We start from the raw sequence: 16,089 nt of genomic DNA, 5'->3' as shown, positions 1-16,089 counted from the left end.
ACCGTGTATAATAATAGCCCTCGGGTTCAAATGTTCCTAAGCAAATTGATCGTTTCGCGTATTCCCTAAGAATTTTGTGTAATCGCTGATTTCACATATTCCCGACACACACACACACACACACACACACCACACACACACACACACACACACATATATATATATATATATATATATATATATATATATATATATATATATATATATATATATATTATATATATATATATATATATATATATATATATATATATATATATATATATATATACATATATATATATATATATATATATATATATATATATATATATATATATATATATATATATCACAAGTGTCAAGCACTGTAATCAACCTGGCTTTACCCTGGCTAGAAGAAAAATTGATTTATCTGTCAAAAACATTTATTATTAATTTCTTGATATTTCTTATGACCGTAATAAGAATATTGATTCCATCCTTTGAATGTAAAAGAATATCATCCTTTTAAAGGCAGAAGAATGACAATGAGAATTATCACCTTAAAGGCAAAGAATGAACAATGATAATTATCACCTTCGTTTAGTACGTATTTCAAAAGTGATGGTTTTTTAAATGTCTATGCGATATTTTGCATATGTGTTTACTATTTATTTCATGTTTTCATTTTTAAGGGAATTTTGTCTATTTATTTATTTATTCGTTTCATTCATTCATTCATTTCGGTTTGTGACTTAATTAAAAAAAATTCCTTATTTTCATGACTTAGCGATTTCTAATAGGCGTGAAATTGAGAGCTCGGTCAATTTTAGAGCTATGAATTTTGTACGATTATCATCAATGAATCATGCAGTTTTGGCAGTCTTACCATAAATTAATAAAACTTAGCTCATTTTCTCACTGGATATAACTTTCTGCGTGACACTGTCATTCCGATATTTATTACAGAAATACGCAGAATCGTGTAGAACACTCAGAAATAAAAAGCTAATCTTCCTCAAACATAATTAACTTAATTCCCTGCTTATGACGCGCCGTACGTGACCTGCTGTTGTATATTATGCCCTTTGATGACGTTCGCAAGTCACATCAATCGCTTTTAGGAGCAACATGTTTGTAGAGCAATTACTTTATTTTACGACGTCGGTTAGTAATTATGAAAACCATTTCTCCAAAGTACTAAACATACATACACACATGTGTGTGTGTATATATATCTATATATATATATATATATATGATATATATATATATATATAGAGAGAGAGAGAGAGAGAGAGAGAGAGAGAGAGAGAGAGAGAGAGTGTTTTTGTGACCAGGTTTTATTTTATAATTACTAGTGTACTTACCTAATTATTTACGTAGTCATTTTTCTAAATATATATATATTTATTTCTCTATTTACAGTATCAGCGTATCGGAGAGGCTGATCAGTCTCCCATGGGCCGGATGCATGGTAGTGCCTTGGGCCTGCAATATCATGGTACTGGTGAAAGGAGGCAAGTAATTACTCCGGCAGCGAAATATGGAGTTTCCCTTCAACTCTCGAGTCTCTTCGTTATTTTCCGCCAGTTGTCAGAGTCAGCTGTTGATCTCGCAGTAAACCCAGGAAGAGACTGAAGTTCGATATGTATTCGTTTATATTAATTGTGAAAATGTCAAGGAAAAGAACGATGAAAATTCAAGACTTTTCAACGAAAATGTCCGCTCTCCTACTGGGATAATGATGAAGACAATAAGTTTAAAACGACTTAGTCAGTGGGGGGAAATTAAGATATTATTAATATATATATATATATATATATATATATATATATATATATATGTATATATTATATATTACACCACACTACTTAGGAATGAGTTACGTTCCTGTCGACTGTTTGTACATACAGCACTTTTTTGTATCATCCTAAGACACAATTCACATTACCGTATGTACAGAATGGGCGCGCAAATCAAAATTTGAACTTAAAGGTGGCAAAGAGGACCGCTCTGAATACTATTTCTTTTAATTTGCGACCCTGTTTGTTTCTATCTGAATGTTCATAAGTTAAAAATATTTGTAGGTTGGGTGGTGTCTATTTTATATATATATATATATATATATATATATATATATATATATATATATAACATTTTTTCCAAAGTTGTATTTATAAACTTTTCCCATTACAGGGGAAGTAGCAGCACTGATTTGGTCGTGGCGATGCATAGAGGAAAAGATCTGACAGATCCATTACGTGCCATCCAACTGTTCGGATCAGCGTAGCTTTGCTCATTTTCTACTGCATCATGGGAATCATGTCGTTCGGTTTCCTCGTGCATCAGTTCCTTAATAGCGCCGACAGTAGCGTTTACTATGGTAAGTTGTCTACGTATTTGAAATACGTACAGTACTGTGGCTAAGTCTGTTTCAGTATATTCTCGTACCCTTTTCAATGTTTGTGTATGTGTCCATATAGATATATATATATATATATATATTATATATATATATATATTATATATATATATATATATATATTATACTATATATATATATATAAAATTTTATCACATCACTGTGATTCACTTGTTGGGCGAGTCGATAATGTCACTGGAGTCCTGATTTCTCTTCAGCCCACTGGGCGCTGGTTCGAACCCACTAGAGAACGAAATTATTATCAACTAAAAAATTCCCCTTCGGTAACATATATGGAAATATATTAATTCCGAGGTAGAACGAATTAGATATTAAAGGACATTTGTAGCTCGATATATATATATATATATTATATATGTATATATATACATATATATATATATTATATATATATATATATATATATTTGTGTGTACGAATTCTGTTGTTTGTGAAGTACGTCAAAAATATGCAAGCTTCAAAAAGGCAGATAAATCCATTGACTTGGAACATCCTTTTTGGGAGATCACATACCTATGCTGAGTAATCCAGCCCTACCAATCACCTCGAACCCAGAAAGGAAAAGAATAGTCCCATGCCTCGTTGGAGGCAGTAATAGAGAAATAACACAACTGATTCCCCTTAGAATGTTTCACCATCTGGATAGGCGTCACTACTGCAGTTTATTGCAACTTTAAAAGTTTAATTTCCCTAGTCACATTTTCAATTCTCCATAAGTTAATCTTCATGCTAGTCACGAGGACCACGTTTTGGTAAAGATTTTGTTAAAATCCACCCAGTTTCTTGCAATATCATATTGACCAACAACGCATGCCAAAAACATATTCCCCTTCACAGAGGTAATAAAACAGAAACCATACCACCACCAGCCGAGATAAAAAAAAAAAAACGGCCAACTTCCTTAGACCTCTCAGTACGAGAGGAATTTACAGCACTTACAGAACAAAAACCTAAGACCACATATTCCTTGCCATTCCATTACATTCCTTTCCAAAGTGAAGCGACTTTTCCTGTGACTGATTTTTTTTTATGTAATTCTCTAATAGAAACTGAAGTCATCAAGTTTGCCATTTGTTTTACGTGCAGACATTTTCAAATTGCCTTCTGCACATAGATTTAAACAGTCACATGACCGTTCAACGCCCCACAACAGTGTATAACAGTGGGTCCAGGTGTGTTTAACAACAGAGAACTGCTAGAAAAGCAACTTGCTAGTGATGCTAAAGATCAATAATTATAAGAAGAAAGTGTAAATAACACTGAGGAATAGATACCTTATCAAATGAAGTGCATCAAATGAAATACTGAATGAATTCATTTGACGAGAGAGAGAGAGAGAGAGAGAGAGAGAGAGAGAGAGAGAGAGAGAGAGAGAGAGAGAGAGAGAGAGAGAGAGAATTGCTCTTTTAATAAATAAAAAAAGTAGTCACTTTGATGTTTTGATAGTATACCCACTGAAAATATTACATTAGACAAATGTACGTAATGGATTTTGTACAAATGGAATGGAGTTTGCACTATTCCCAGAGTCTTTCACACCTGAAGCTAGGAAATCGTACAAGATCTAGAAAGGTAAGAAAACAAAGTATGTAATGCTAATTATTCTCCTGTATTTTTCATTTATACATAGTTAAGTTTTTATATAGTTGTATTTTTTGTGCACTGTATAGGTGTGTGTGTGTGTAAGTACTTACGCACAGATACTTAACTTTTTGAGTCACAGTATGGATCTGTTTTGCTATTAATTGCAACCAGTAGAGTTCGTGGTTTGTTGTATTGTGCAGTTAGCGCACATTCATCAAATTGTCCAGTACCTTGTTCATTTAATTAAGCTTCATTATTTGGGCTTCTTCAGGAAACTTAGTTCCTCAACCGTGGTCGTGGATTCTGCACGTGATCCAGCACTTCGGTATACTAATAACATGGTCAGGATATCTCATCTGCGAGGCGTTTATAATGTTGATTAACTACCATATATCCGAGTACTACAAGTCCATCGACAGAAACATTGGAAAAGTGCTGAAAACTTGGGTTTCTGTTGCAAAGGAGGAACACTTAGGGAAGACCTTCCACCACTTGGAGATGTCAAAGGTCAGTTGCACAAATTAAGTTACGTTTACCTTTCTGATATACCTGGTCACACGTTCAGCACCCCTACTCACAATTTTCCACCCATTCAGTTCTTCTTACCCCAAATACACTACTTGAACATTTCATCTAAAGTTTCAGCTTTTTCGATTCCTCTCAGCAAGTTGTATTTTACGGCATAGCAACCTCCCCATTGCTCCTTTATAAGTTCTTTTTTATAAGAAGTCTTAGAAAATAATAGAATGAAGGAAGTGTTGTGAAGAAAAGGTCTTGATATTCAGGATACCTGAGAGTGCTTGACATATGATGTGTAAGTGGATGAAATTTATTGAAGTGTGGCCCATATATGGTTTATTCACGGTTCATTAGCTAAATTATAATAGTGGTAGTGGTCAACATGATTTTTCTTCAGAAGCACCCTTGTTTGGGGTAACAGCATGATGACAAAAACACGCACTCACACATATTTGTGTGTTGTGTGTGTGCGCAGAGAGAGAGAGAGAGAGAGAGAGAGAGAGAGAGAGAGAGAGAGAGAGAGAGAGAGAGGCCCAGTTCACTAATGAAACAGAATGATATAGATGCGTTCCATTAAAACCCTTTGTATTTCTGTTGACTTAAGAAATGTATTATGCAATGTTGTTAGTCAACGATGGCGAGTTACAAGTTAATCTGCGAGGGTTTATGCAGAAGTTTATGGAATGGCAACATTACTCAGAAAGCTGAAAGGAGCCACCATTTGTAAGGGGAATTGCATTTACTGAGGATGATAGCCTTCCATTTCTCTGAAAACCTTTTTGGGAGGACATTGGTAGCCCCATGCTCACTCGTCGTGGATGCAACCCTCCCCAGTTTAATTAACCTCCAGTTAATTCAAGTACAGCTCAGGCCAACAGAAGTGCAACGGAGATTCCAGGAAATAAGCCTGAGTGGTGTAATGTGTGTGATCGATCTGCTGTGTATCACTAGTAAGGTAGGTTTCAAATCACAGAACTACGGTGGCCCCTTACACACACGTGTATATATATATATATATATATATATATATATATATATATATATATATATGAGAAAAGCAGGTAAGGGGAAGATGGGTTAAGATGGATTGCATGTAGGCTAGGGTTAAAGTCACGGAAGTGGAAGGAGTGTATAGGGAGTTTGAGTATTACTTGTTGGGTCATAGAAGGGTTAGGGCTTTAAAGGAGTAAGTAGTAGGATGAGTAAATAAAAGATTTATTGAAAGAAAAAAGGTTATTTTTTTATGAAGTCCAGTTGCATGACAAAAAAAGATGAAATGTCTGTATACAGATTGATAGGCAGGGTACTCAAAGGAAGCACAAGAATTCATGCAAGATAATGTTGATTGGCGCAGCGTAGGAGTGACTGATGCACTGTTGATGGGCTAGCTAATATTGTGCAAGTTTTACTGCAGAGTAAGTTAATAAAAAAAAAATCGCAGGTTGAAGTAATGGGGCAGTGGCCGTTGTGGTGCTTTTTCTCCAGAACCACCCACTGATAGGGGAACAGTTTTATTTTTGTATAATATATGTGTAGAAATGTTTTGTTTTTAGGCATTTATACTACTCTTTATTTTTAAGACATTTTTTTCCATTCTTAGGAAAGTAGCCCGTTGGTCAGTCGAAAGTCTATAAGACCCTATGGAAACGAAGCACCGGAAGACTGTGGTTTCCAGGACGTGAAATTCAAGCCGGCAATGGTGAACCTTATTACCATGAGAGTATCGTCTCTGGGACATTCTTATGAAAGCGTAGAAAGTCATAGCAGAGAAGAATTCGCTCGGCTTTGGGATATGTTTGAGGAAATCGAAAATTTGGTAGACGAATTCAACAGGTTGTTCAGCTTGATCGTACTCTTGACATTTTCTTCGTACTTGCTGATGGTTTGCGGTCTTCTCGTTCCTGTTATGAAAGTAAGTTCATTCCCCAGTGACTTTTTGCTTATGAGACTGCTGTCCCTACCTACATCTTCGTGTGGTTGGCATGATATATATATATATATATATATATATATATATATTTAAATGGAATGGAATTTAATTCAGTATCAAAATCCTTGTGGGGGAAAACTATTACCCAGTGTATTTTGGATTTTGTAAGTTAAACAAACGTAACTGCTTTTGTGGGATTATCATGATAATGTGACTAGGATGTGGGTAATTTATACCATTGATTTCAGACATATTGGTAACTAGATTTATCGGAACGGTGTAGTTAGTTCATTTGAAATTCATATGTGATATATTTACCTTCATGTACAGGAATTTATGAGACCCTCAAGATATACTCCTTTTATTTCTTGCTTGAGTGTGACGGATGATTTGTTTGCTCACAACATAGACCGGTTCTGTGAACCTACGAGGTCTTGCACGAATTATGCATTCATTCTCTTTCTCCATTTTATTTTAAAGGGATATCGTTAGTACCTCTCTGCTTATTTGTTTTAGTGTTAAAATAGAAGAGAACTCTGGGCTTTAGAATTTGTTATCCTGCAAGGACTGAATAACCGAAACTCTTCATTCTAGTAGTATATTATTGACACGTTAACCCGTCGATTCACTGAGTGGCTGAACTAGCAAGAGAACGCTTGTGCGTAGTATTGTTTTAGTAATTATTGAGGTTCATGTCTACTGCCTATGAATTAACGCTGATTGAATATTCAATAGGAAATGAAGGTTAACCACCCCTAATAAGCTTTACGGTATATTTGTTGGAGAACTTAAGTACTTTCCACTCTTTCTTGCCATAATAACGCCAGCGGATTCGTAGTAATGTAGTTTTGACAGAATCTCCTGAACACATGCAGCCTTTTTACTTCCCGACGCCTGTAAACGATCGAAACTTGATGTAAAGCGCCATAATTAGATTAAGTATTCCATGTCGTTTAGGTAAGTAGGGTAAAGGTTAACTCTTACAACTTTACAACAGGATACCTAGAGTACACTGACTTATTTTAAGTTTGCTTTAAACCAGCACGGGCTCTTGCCTATGTGTATAGCAGCCAATAATTGTCAAGATTTGAGCCACGTTAGATAGCATAGGTGGATGGAATTGTAGTTACAGTTGGTAGGCTCGGTGAAACTGGTGACGGTCAAGCACTTGTGAGGGTGATTGGTGGACTGCCGAAATTTCCATTTAAACTTGGGTTCGACAACGAAGCCTGGAACTTACAATGGATTGTTTGATTTCCTTTCATGAGGCATGCTTGTATGTACCTGAAATATTGTGCGGTGCTGGGACGTCGTATATTGTTTCCACGTAAATTTCCATGAGTCTTACTGTCGGCTTTAAATGCGTAAATATATACTACTTCCTCTCGGAACACCACGCTTTCATCAATTAATGAAATATTTCTGAAGTCAGAAATATTTCATTAATGTTTATGCCATCACGCATACCTTATAGCAATGAGATTACTGGAGTTCTGTTTTTAATAGATAAAATCGAATTTTCAACTTTGTAGTAATGATTATCATCTGTTAGTAGTCAGAAACAAGGAAATCAACGCATTTCATCAATCTAGTGATGACTTTTTCAATTTAGCTGCGTATTTAAGCATTCAACCAGTAGAAAAGCTTTTTAGCAAAATTATCACAACATAATAACGCCTGCATAGTACTATTTAATGTATTCTGGCACCCATTTTGTTCCCTTTCCTCGTCATGTGGTACATCGCAGTCGAAACCAGGTGATTCATTTCCTTGGGGATACTTTGGTAATGCCATTTTCTACATAGTCCGAATTCCTGTTTTGGTTCTGTGTCCATCCCGTGTTCATGAATTCAGTGCAAGTCTTCAAGAAACGGTTAGTCTTTCATATAAGTGGATTGTATGCTGCATGTAATTCAGATATTGAAAGATGTGTTTTTGTATTAAACTGAAAACTTGTTTCTTGTCAACTTTTATTACTGCCTGGTTTTCAATTTGTTTGGTGTTCGTCTCCCAAATTGGGATCTTTTTCCACGTTAAGAAAAGCTATTTTTTTTTTTGCTTAAAATCAAAGTTCTCTGTCCTTCGCTTTGCATATTAATTTTTCTTTCTTGCACTTGCCGAGGCAGTTATATATATAAAAGCATGGTTCTTTTGTGCATATTGTGATCACATTTTTTTTAGATATCCTTTAACTGAGACAGACAGAAAGATACAGATTGGCTATTTTCCATGACCATGCTGGAATTATCTACGTGAAAAGTTTTCTGTCGTTAGGCTTTAGAATTTGTGACTTCCGTGCTGTGTTGTTTTGTTTCAACAGATTCGTGGACTCCACCTCCTTTTTTCTCCCTTTGCAACTGAAAGTCATCATATATTTTGCTGTTGATTTCATGAATTCCTTCGCATGTTCAAAAAAAAATTAGATATAATATATAAACTATATATAGCTGTGTGTGTATTTATATATGTATTTGTGTATGTATATATATATATATATATATATAGTATATATATTAAACATTTTCTTCTTCTTCTTAGCTTAATCTCTAGTTGGGGCCGTTTATAATGAGCCTCCTCCAGCTGTTTCTATCTTGAACGGCGAATTTCATAATTGGTTCCAGAACATGAAAGGACGAGTGCCACTCCAGACTTAAACCTTCCTCATTCACCCAGACCTGGGAACGGCACGGATTTGTCTCCCCCCCCCCTATACAGTAAGCTTAGTAAACCTACAATAATTCAGCAATACTTGGTTTATGATTTGATACACATTTGCAACTTTTTTTTTTTACATCTTTCTTTCTTGTTATTTTTTTCAAATCTTTCTGACATCCTAATTCAACTAAAAATTAACTTTCACTTTGTCAGTAAACCGAATTGTCAGCAAACTTTTTTGGGTTTTCGGAACTGTGATAGATATTTCTTTTAAAAGAACGACACTTGCAGGACCTATATGGTCCTTACGCTGTTATATCTACAATGTTTGATATAACCCTTCATTTCGGCTCAACTTTCTCAGATGATCTTTCTTTCCATCAAAGAGTGAATTCAGTGGACATTGCTCAGTGCTTTCATAGCATAGTCCTGAATTTTCTGTGAACTGGGTGACGTGTCTTACAGATTATTGTTGCATGTAGTGCGTACGAATCAGCTTGTTTATTTTCTGCTTAGCAGAAAAATATTTTTGTAACCCTTTGCTAATTGTTACTTGGTTTAATATTTTGAAGTTGACATTTAATTAAACTTTCATTCTTGCGCGATTTAACCAAACATACCAGATTAATTTCGTTACAGTGCAATTATTTTTTTGTCTTGAAGAATCGTTAAGTTACAGTAACTTGGACCGCTAAAAAATTGCTGTTGCAAAATTTAAAGATGTATATAACACCAAAAACTTGCCGGACAGCTGGAAAACCAGAAAGTCACGGCACATTTTAAACTTTCTTGGGCATTCTATGAAACAGATAGCGAAGCAGAACACACGACTCGCTTTGCACGGGAAAAGCTGCCGTATGCTGGAAGCTGTGATGGCCAGGGGAGGTGTCACGATGGAACACGGAATCACGGCTTGGGGATTCTTCACCGTCAAACGGGAGACTTTGCTCACATTCTTGTCTCTCATCGCCTCTTACGTCGTCATTATGTTGCAGTCTTAAGATTTTCCCCAGAATAATATTTTTTTTCCTTTCGTTCTTAGATTGTATTTTGTCACTAATCATGATTATTGTCTCGCAATGGGTAAATTTGTATGATGAGAATCAATCTGCTACAGGTTATGTCAGACAATTTTATGCTGATGTTCGTTATTTTTTATGAATTTGTTATTATCCTCGTATTGCTGTCTCAAAACCTTTATTATGATAAATAATCTAGAGAAGTGCATAATTCATAATTTCTATTCCTTAAGGTATAGCTTACATATTGCAGTCTTTAAATTTTACTACGAGAATTACTGTGTCGCAGTGTTTGTCTGATTTTTTTATATGCAAAACCAATAGACTTATCAGTGCAGTAATGGATATAATTTGGTTATACTGGAGAATGAAAAGAACTTATTAGATAGGTGGACATTCCTATTTTGAGCCAAAAACTGCTTCGGTTTTCATAATTAGTGTAAAATCAGAATTCCGTACATGGAAAGTGCTTTCTTTTGTCTTTTGATAAAAGGTACCAGTAAATTGACATCTGCTAATGCATTATTATTATCCTGTCGGTTTCTACGTTAATTTTTTTATATTACTGACAGCTTGCATGCATGCACAGACAGGACATTTTAATATTTGAAATATATGTTAATTTTTTCATGTAATTTCAGCTCGCTATTCTGAACTTTTGCTTTCTGCGTTGACTGAATCAGCAAGTTCTAATAATCTTAGGAAAATAAGCACATGAATTCGCTTGATGAAAAAACCCGACCCCCTGTTCTTGTATGATAAGCTTGACATGTTGAAAACACACTAAAGATCCACAAGGCACAGTAATCATCAAAAGCTAAGGGATTTTAAGTGTATTTTCAACAATAAATCAAAATTTAAACACACAAGACGAAGTGATAAGCGCATATGACACCTGTAAGTTGTTTAAAACTTTCGGATGAAATTTCTTATTAAAACAAAAATAAATCTGTGGAAACTTAGACAGACATATTGTTATTACGATTATTACCGAGTATCTTGTTAAATATTTCAATGTGAAGCCATTCTACCGAATACTCGGTTCTTTTGTTCATGTTAGTATATTATTCTGGTGCTCCTCGTGTCTGTAAGTAATATTGAATAATAAAAGGTACAATCACGTTCCTAAAAAGTTCAGGATAAAATCAGACCCTTGTCTTGTGTTGTGTGTAAATCTTGAAACTTCACTTGAAATCCCTTATGATGATTACTGTGCCCTATGGATTTTTAGTGTGTTTACAATATATCAAGGTTATAGTACAAGAAAAGGGGTCTGATTTTGTCATCAAGAAAATTCATGTGCTTATTTTCACAAGTTGATGATAAATTGCTGATTCAGTCAAAGCGGAAAGCAAAAGTTCAGAATAATGAGCTGAAAATTACAAGGAGAAAAAATTTACAAATATATTTGATTTCTCAATGTAAATTGTAAAAAAATTACTAGACAGAACAAAAAATAGAATTAAATAAAAATCCCCATTCCCAACTGATCCGAGAGTGCTTTCGTTTAATGTTCAAGGATGTGATAACAATGTCTCCCGTTACTCAAGTGCGGTAAACTACTTAAGGTAACCTGTTCTAGTTAAATTATTTTTTGGTAGAACTATCATATAAATTTTGTTTGTGTGTAATTACCGAACGAATAAAATCTGTTTTGATATTTCCACTAAAATAGGCTGTTTAAATTATGGTTAACACCAGCAGAACCTGGAGAAATTTACATTAGCCTAGTACCTACGGCAAAACGCCGCGTGGATTGTCCAACTTACCGAATATCACAGTTGGCCACCCTCCGAAAAAGGACTTTTAACGCGTCCTGACACATGAGATGGTCATCAGTCACGAGTTGTTGTTGGTGAGAGACAGCTAAAGACCTCTACTCTCCTTTCGAAGTAAGTATTTTCGCCAAAGTTAGAAATTAAGGCCAACGCAGGCCCACAACACCAAAACACTTTCGAAATTTTTACTAACGATTAAAAAACTTAAGAAGAATGATGACATCTCGATGTTTGTGAAGTCGTTTGTGTCAACAAAATTCCCATTTCCTGTGCTAAATCCACACACGACTTGTACCCATAGACGCTGGGGCACTTTCATCACAACAATCGTAAATCAGTCCCTTGCCACGACGTTTTTAAGGAGACTACAGATTTGGTAGAAGACGACGACGAAGCGTGCACTAGATAATTATTTAAATAAATAGTAAAGATCAATATTTTACATATTTATGATGATTAATTTGAAAATATTCGTTTTTTGAAAAGTAACTCTATTCCTGACTCAAATTTAAGTAATTATTTTTCGGAATTAGAACGTTTTTTTAAGTCCTGTATTATGACGTCACATCTTGACTTTCGTACCAATTGTAAATGAATTGCTATACTCAACTTTCTTGCAGAACAGTTTACCAGTTATTCATGTAGATTGTTATCAGCTATTCATGTAATTGTTATAATCGTAATGCGCATATATATCTTTATTATTTACCTTTTGGATATATGAAGATGTTTTACTGCCGGATTACCGCCTTAGTGTGACGCAATCGCTTTCGCTCCCTGGGCCTCTTGTCTGTTTTCGCACCATAAGAAATTTATGGGGCCGAATTTGCAATGACCAGAAAGTCGTTAAAAGAGGAAAGTTAGCATTGAGGAGCATATGTTTTCATTGAGAAAAATACAAATTTATAGAATAGCTAGCTTGTAAAAAATATTTGATTACAAAAACTTGATTGACATCTAAGTAGCATGCCTACTATGGGTTTCAGAGACATTGCAAGCACGTTTTTTGACAATATTTCTGTAACGAACACTCATATCTGAACAAGATTTTGCTATAGTGTATTACACCCAGTGCCGTAATTTATAAGGGTATCGTGAATCACTAATCATAAAGAATAATGACACTTGTCCTTGTACTAAGAGACAAAAACTCCATTATCCAGAAATGGATACGAACACAGCAGTAAAAAGATCCACCTAACCTCTCCCCCCCCCCCCCCCCCCCCCCCAACTCCACCACCAACCTCTGTCGTCCTTCCTTCCTTCACCTTCCCTTCTCTCTCTCTCTCTCTCTGAAAGTTGCTTTTGTTTAATTTTATTTTCCATGATTTTTCCATCTATCTATCTAATAATAGTTTACATTGGTGGATATATCTAACGATTGAGTGATATATTTATACACTGTTGCCAATTGGTATGTGTTCACCATCCAAACTGGGTATAAGACTTACACAAAACGTGGAAATTAGTGAAATTAGCCTACGTATTGGAAGTAAATATACATCAATATTAAAGCAATTTTATCATTATTGCATTACTATGACAACTAGAATTCATGGAAACAGTTTATAACAATGCATCGGCGTATGTGTGAAGCTCCACTAATGTGGCAACGATAATTTTGCCATTCTTAGCATGCACACATTACAGGTTACATTTATTTATGGCATACAGTTATTAAAAAAAATCAAAATACTAATATAGACTTAAATCAATGAAGAGTGCTAGTAAAGAAAAAAAAATTATAATCCACTGATCCGTCGTCTGCTCCGCGATGGTTTTCGGGAGCCAGATGTACGACAAGGTTAGAAACATTGTATCTACTTTAGAAATATCTGTAATTTTTCGGGGTAATTTGGTTGCAAAAAAGGGATAATAGACATGAATTAAATAACCATTTTGAAGTAACAAAGTAAAGTTAAACTAAATAATGAGTAAAGTAAACAATTATGGGAATAAAGCTTTGCACCTCATAAACAGTGTCGTCGTCTGCTGCTCGTAACTGTGTTTGTGGAGTGAGTGCTTAGGAACCAGGAACAGCAACATGGTTCAAGTGCAATTTGGAGGGGATTAAGACCAATAATGTGTATAATTACAATCAAATAAGCACTGTGGAGTTTCAGTTGTGATGGCAGTAAGGATAAAACCACCGATTACAAGGTACAAATGAATCAGTTCAAACCATGACCCCGGGAATAATATAGGCAACAAAATGTTGTTTTATTTTGGTGATTACAACTGCAATCTTGAGTAAGATCAATAAACGTTACATATATATGCTAACATTGTTCAAATGAGTGCAGGGAAAGATGGTGAATTGTCCGTGGTTAGACCGGCCAGCCTGATGATAGCCACCAGATTGGATTTCAAAATTGCCTTGAAAACATATTTTACGAAGAGCATTACATGCTTATTTTAGTTTTTATGGTGCTTTCATATATCACATTATGTTGACGAAACTTCAATCTTTTGAATGGCATGCTTAAAGTTGTAATTGTATTCTTGTTTCACCGATTAAATATCGAGTGAATAAGACTTGGGCAGCGTGATGACAATGGATCGTCCGTGATTGTTTACCCTAATACTACCTACCTATTATTTATTTCTGGTGTGAAGAAGAAATGTAGAATATCGTTTTTAATGCTTCTACCTATATACAAGGGAAGTCAAATACAGCGATGCTCCCAAAATTAACCAGACTGAAGGGGCTGTCAGTCATTTGAGGAGATACAGGTTGGGTTGCATCCTAATCTTACATAAATTAACCTAGGGCACTAGGCCTATACCCTATGGGTAGGTCTCATGACCTAACCTGGGTAGAACTAAGCAAGAGTTTCGCATCAAGTAGGTACCTAGCTAGCTACTTTGGAAGTGGATTTTTCATATAGTATTTTGGTTGTTTATTAAGAATTTACCTCTATTTTGGTAGATCTAGGGTACCTATCCGCGGCGGCCCAGACTATGGCAGTTGCGGTTTTTCTTAGTAGTGTTACATACCGAACAAGAATTTTAGGTAATATTTATTCGGACGACTGTAATTAACCCCCTGGGTCCAGTACTAAACAGCGGATACAACATCCACTAGGGATTGGGGCGTCCAATGTATATAGCTGCGTTTAGTACTGGCCCCTGGGGGTTAATTACAGTCGTACGAATAAATATTACTTTAAATTCTTGTTCAGTAAGTAAAATAACATAGGAAAACTTCAATTGCCATAGTTTAGGCCACCGCGGATTGCTTCTGTAGAAATACCTTGCACGCACCTGTGGTGAAATTTTATCCTCCAATTGCTCAAAATGGTCCACAGCACATAATTTTCTTTAAGGCAACAACGGTAGGAATTTTAGGCACTGGAATTATATTACAAACCAGAAAACAACTTGTTTACCTTAAATCTCGCTGTTAGTTGCCAAACGCAGCGACGAGAACTAACCTAGCATTCTTATATACTAACCCCTATACACATTTGGCCAAACATGCAAATTAACTTATATAAGATACTTAGCTGGTTCGACATGTTCAGGAAGATAAGCACACTTAATTATATAATATAACTAGTACAGAATGGCAGTGCTCACCACTATTGGGACCCACGAACGTCCCCTAAATTGTCATGTGCGCACAGTAACCCAAACATTACCAACAATAAGGCGGGAAAAAGAGTGGAGGGAAACTCTTGTCGCATTTGCAAAATAGCAGCGAAAAAATATCACTTACGATTAAAAATAATTAGCAATCATTGATTAGTAAATCACAAAATCTAAAGCAAAATTAATGATAAAGAAATTAACACCTTTCCTTTAATGGAAATGAAAATTAAATCTCCCATTTTATGACAGAACCATTTCATAACAACAACAATATGGCAGTCCAGTTCTCCCAACATTTTCCCCCACACAAAACCCACACTTTCCCTAAGGGTCTCCAACCACGTGTAGATATGAGGTTAATAATAATTGACTAACAATAAACAACACCAAATCCTTCATCAGCAGCACTAAGTAACCTATAGGAAAAATCTTTCCAAGTTAGTAGTAATCTATAGGAAAAATCTTTCCAAGTTAGTAGTCCTGCAGAGCTGTTGCTTAGAAATCCCCTAACCTGACCCAAGGTGCCATAAACTAGGCTATAAGAAATATTTATTTTCATGCTCTTCCCACCCCTCTCAAAAGAAATTACCCTGACCCAAAGGCCAT

The 16,089-nt window shown here is 35.3% G+C and overlaps 1 protein-coding gene across 3 annotated transcripts in view; it reads left to right on the top strand.

Annotated features, from left to right (window-relative positions):
* The window catches only part of LOC135198029 (uncharacterized), a 75,386-nt gene extending 59,347 nt beyond the window's left edge, over nt 1-16,039 (top strand). For 2 of the 3 annotated variants that reach the window (XM_064225388.1, XM_064225389.1), the window contains exons 3-8: nt 1,390-1,481; nt 2,161-2,347; nt 4,263-4,498; nt 6,111-6,422; nt 8,188-8,313; nt 9,905-16,039. In XM_064225388.1, the coding sequence (XP_064081458.1) occupies nt 2,278-2,347; nt 4,263-4,498; nt 6,111-6,422; nt 8,188-8,313; nt 9,905-10,096 (936 nt within the window). In that variant the 5' untranslated portion in view covers nt 1,390-1,481; nt 2,161-2,277 and the 3' untranslated portion in view covers nt 10,097-16,039. The remainder of the gene's footprint in view (nt 1-1,389; nt 1,482-2,160; nt 2,348-4,262; nt 4,499-6,110; nt 6,423-8,187; nt 8,314-9,904) is intronic. The other variant, XM_064225390.1, reaches the window with a different exon arrangement.
* The last annotated feature ends 50 nt before the right edge of the window (nt 16,040-16,089 follow it).

Source organism: Macrobrachium nipponense, chromosome 21, assembly GCF_015104395.2.
Source record: "Macrobrachium nipponense isolate FS-2020 chromosome 21, ASM1510439v2, whole genome shotgun sequence".
NCBI classification, from domain to species: domain Eukaryota; kingdom Metazoa; phylum Arthropoda; class Malacostraca; order Decapoda; family Palaemonidae; genus Macrobrachium; species Macrobrachium nipponense.
Note: the sequence above shows the minus strand (reverse complement) of the source record. Positions and strands in the feature narration are given on the sequence as shown.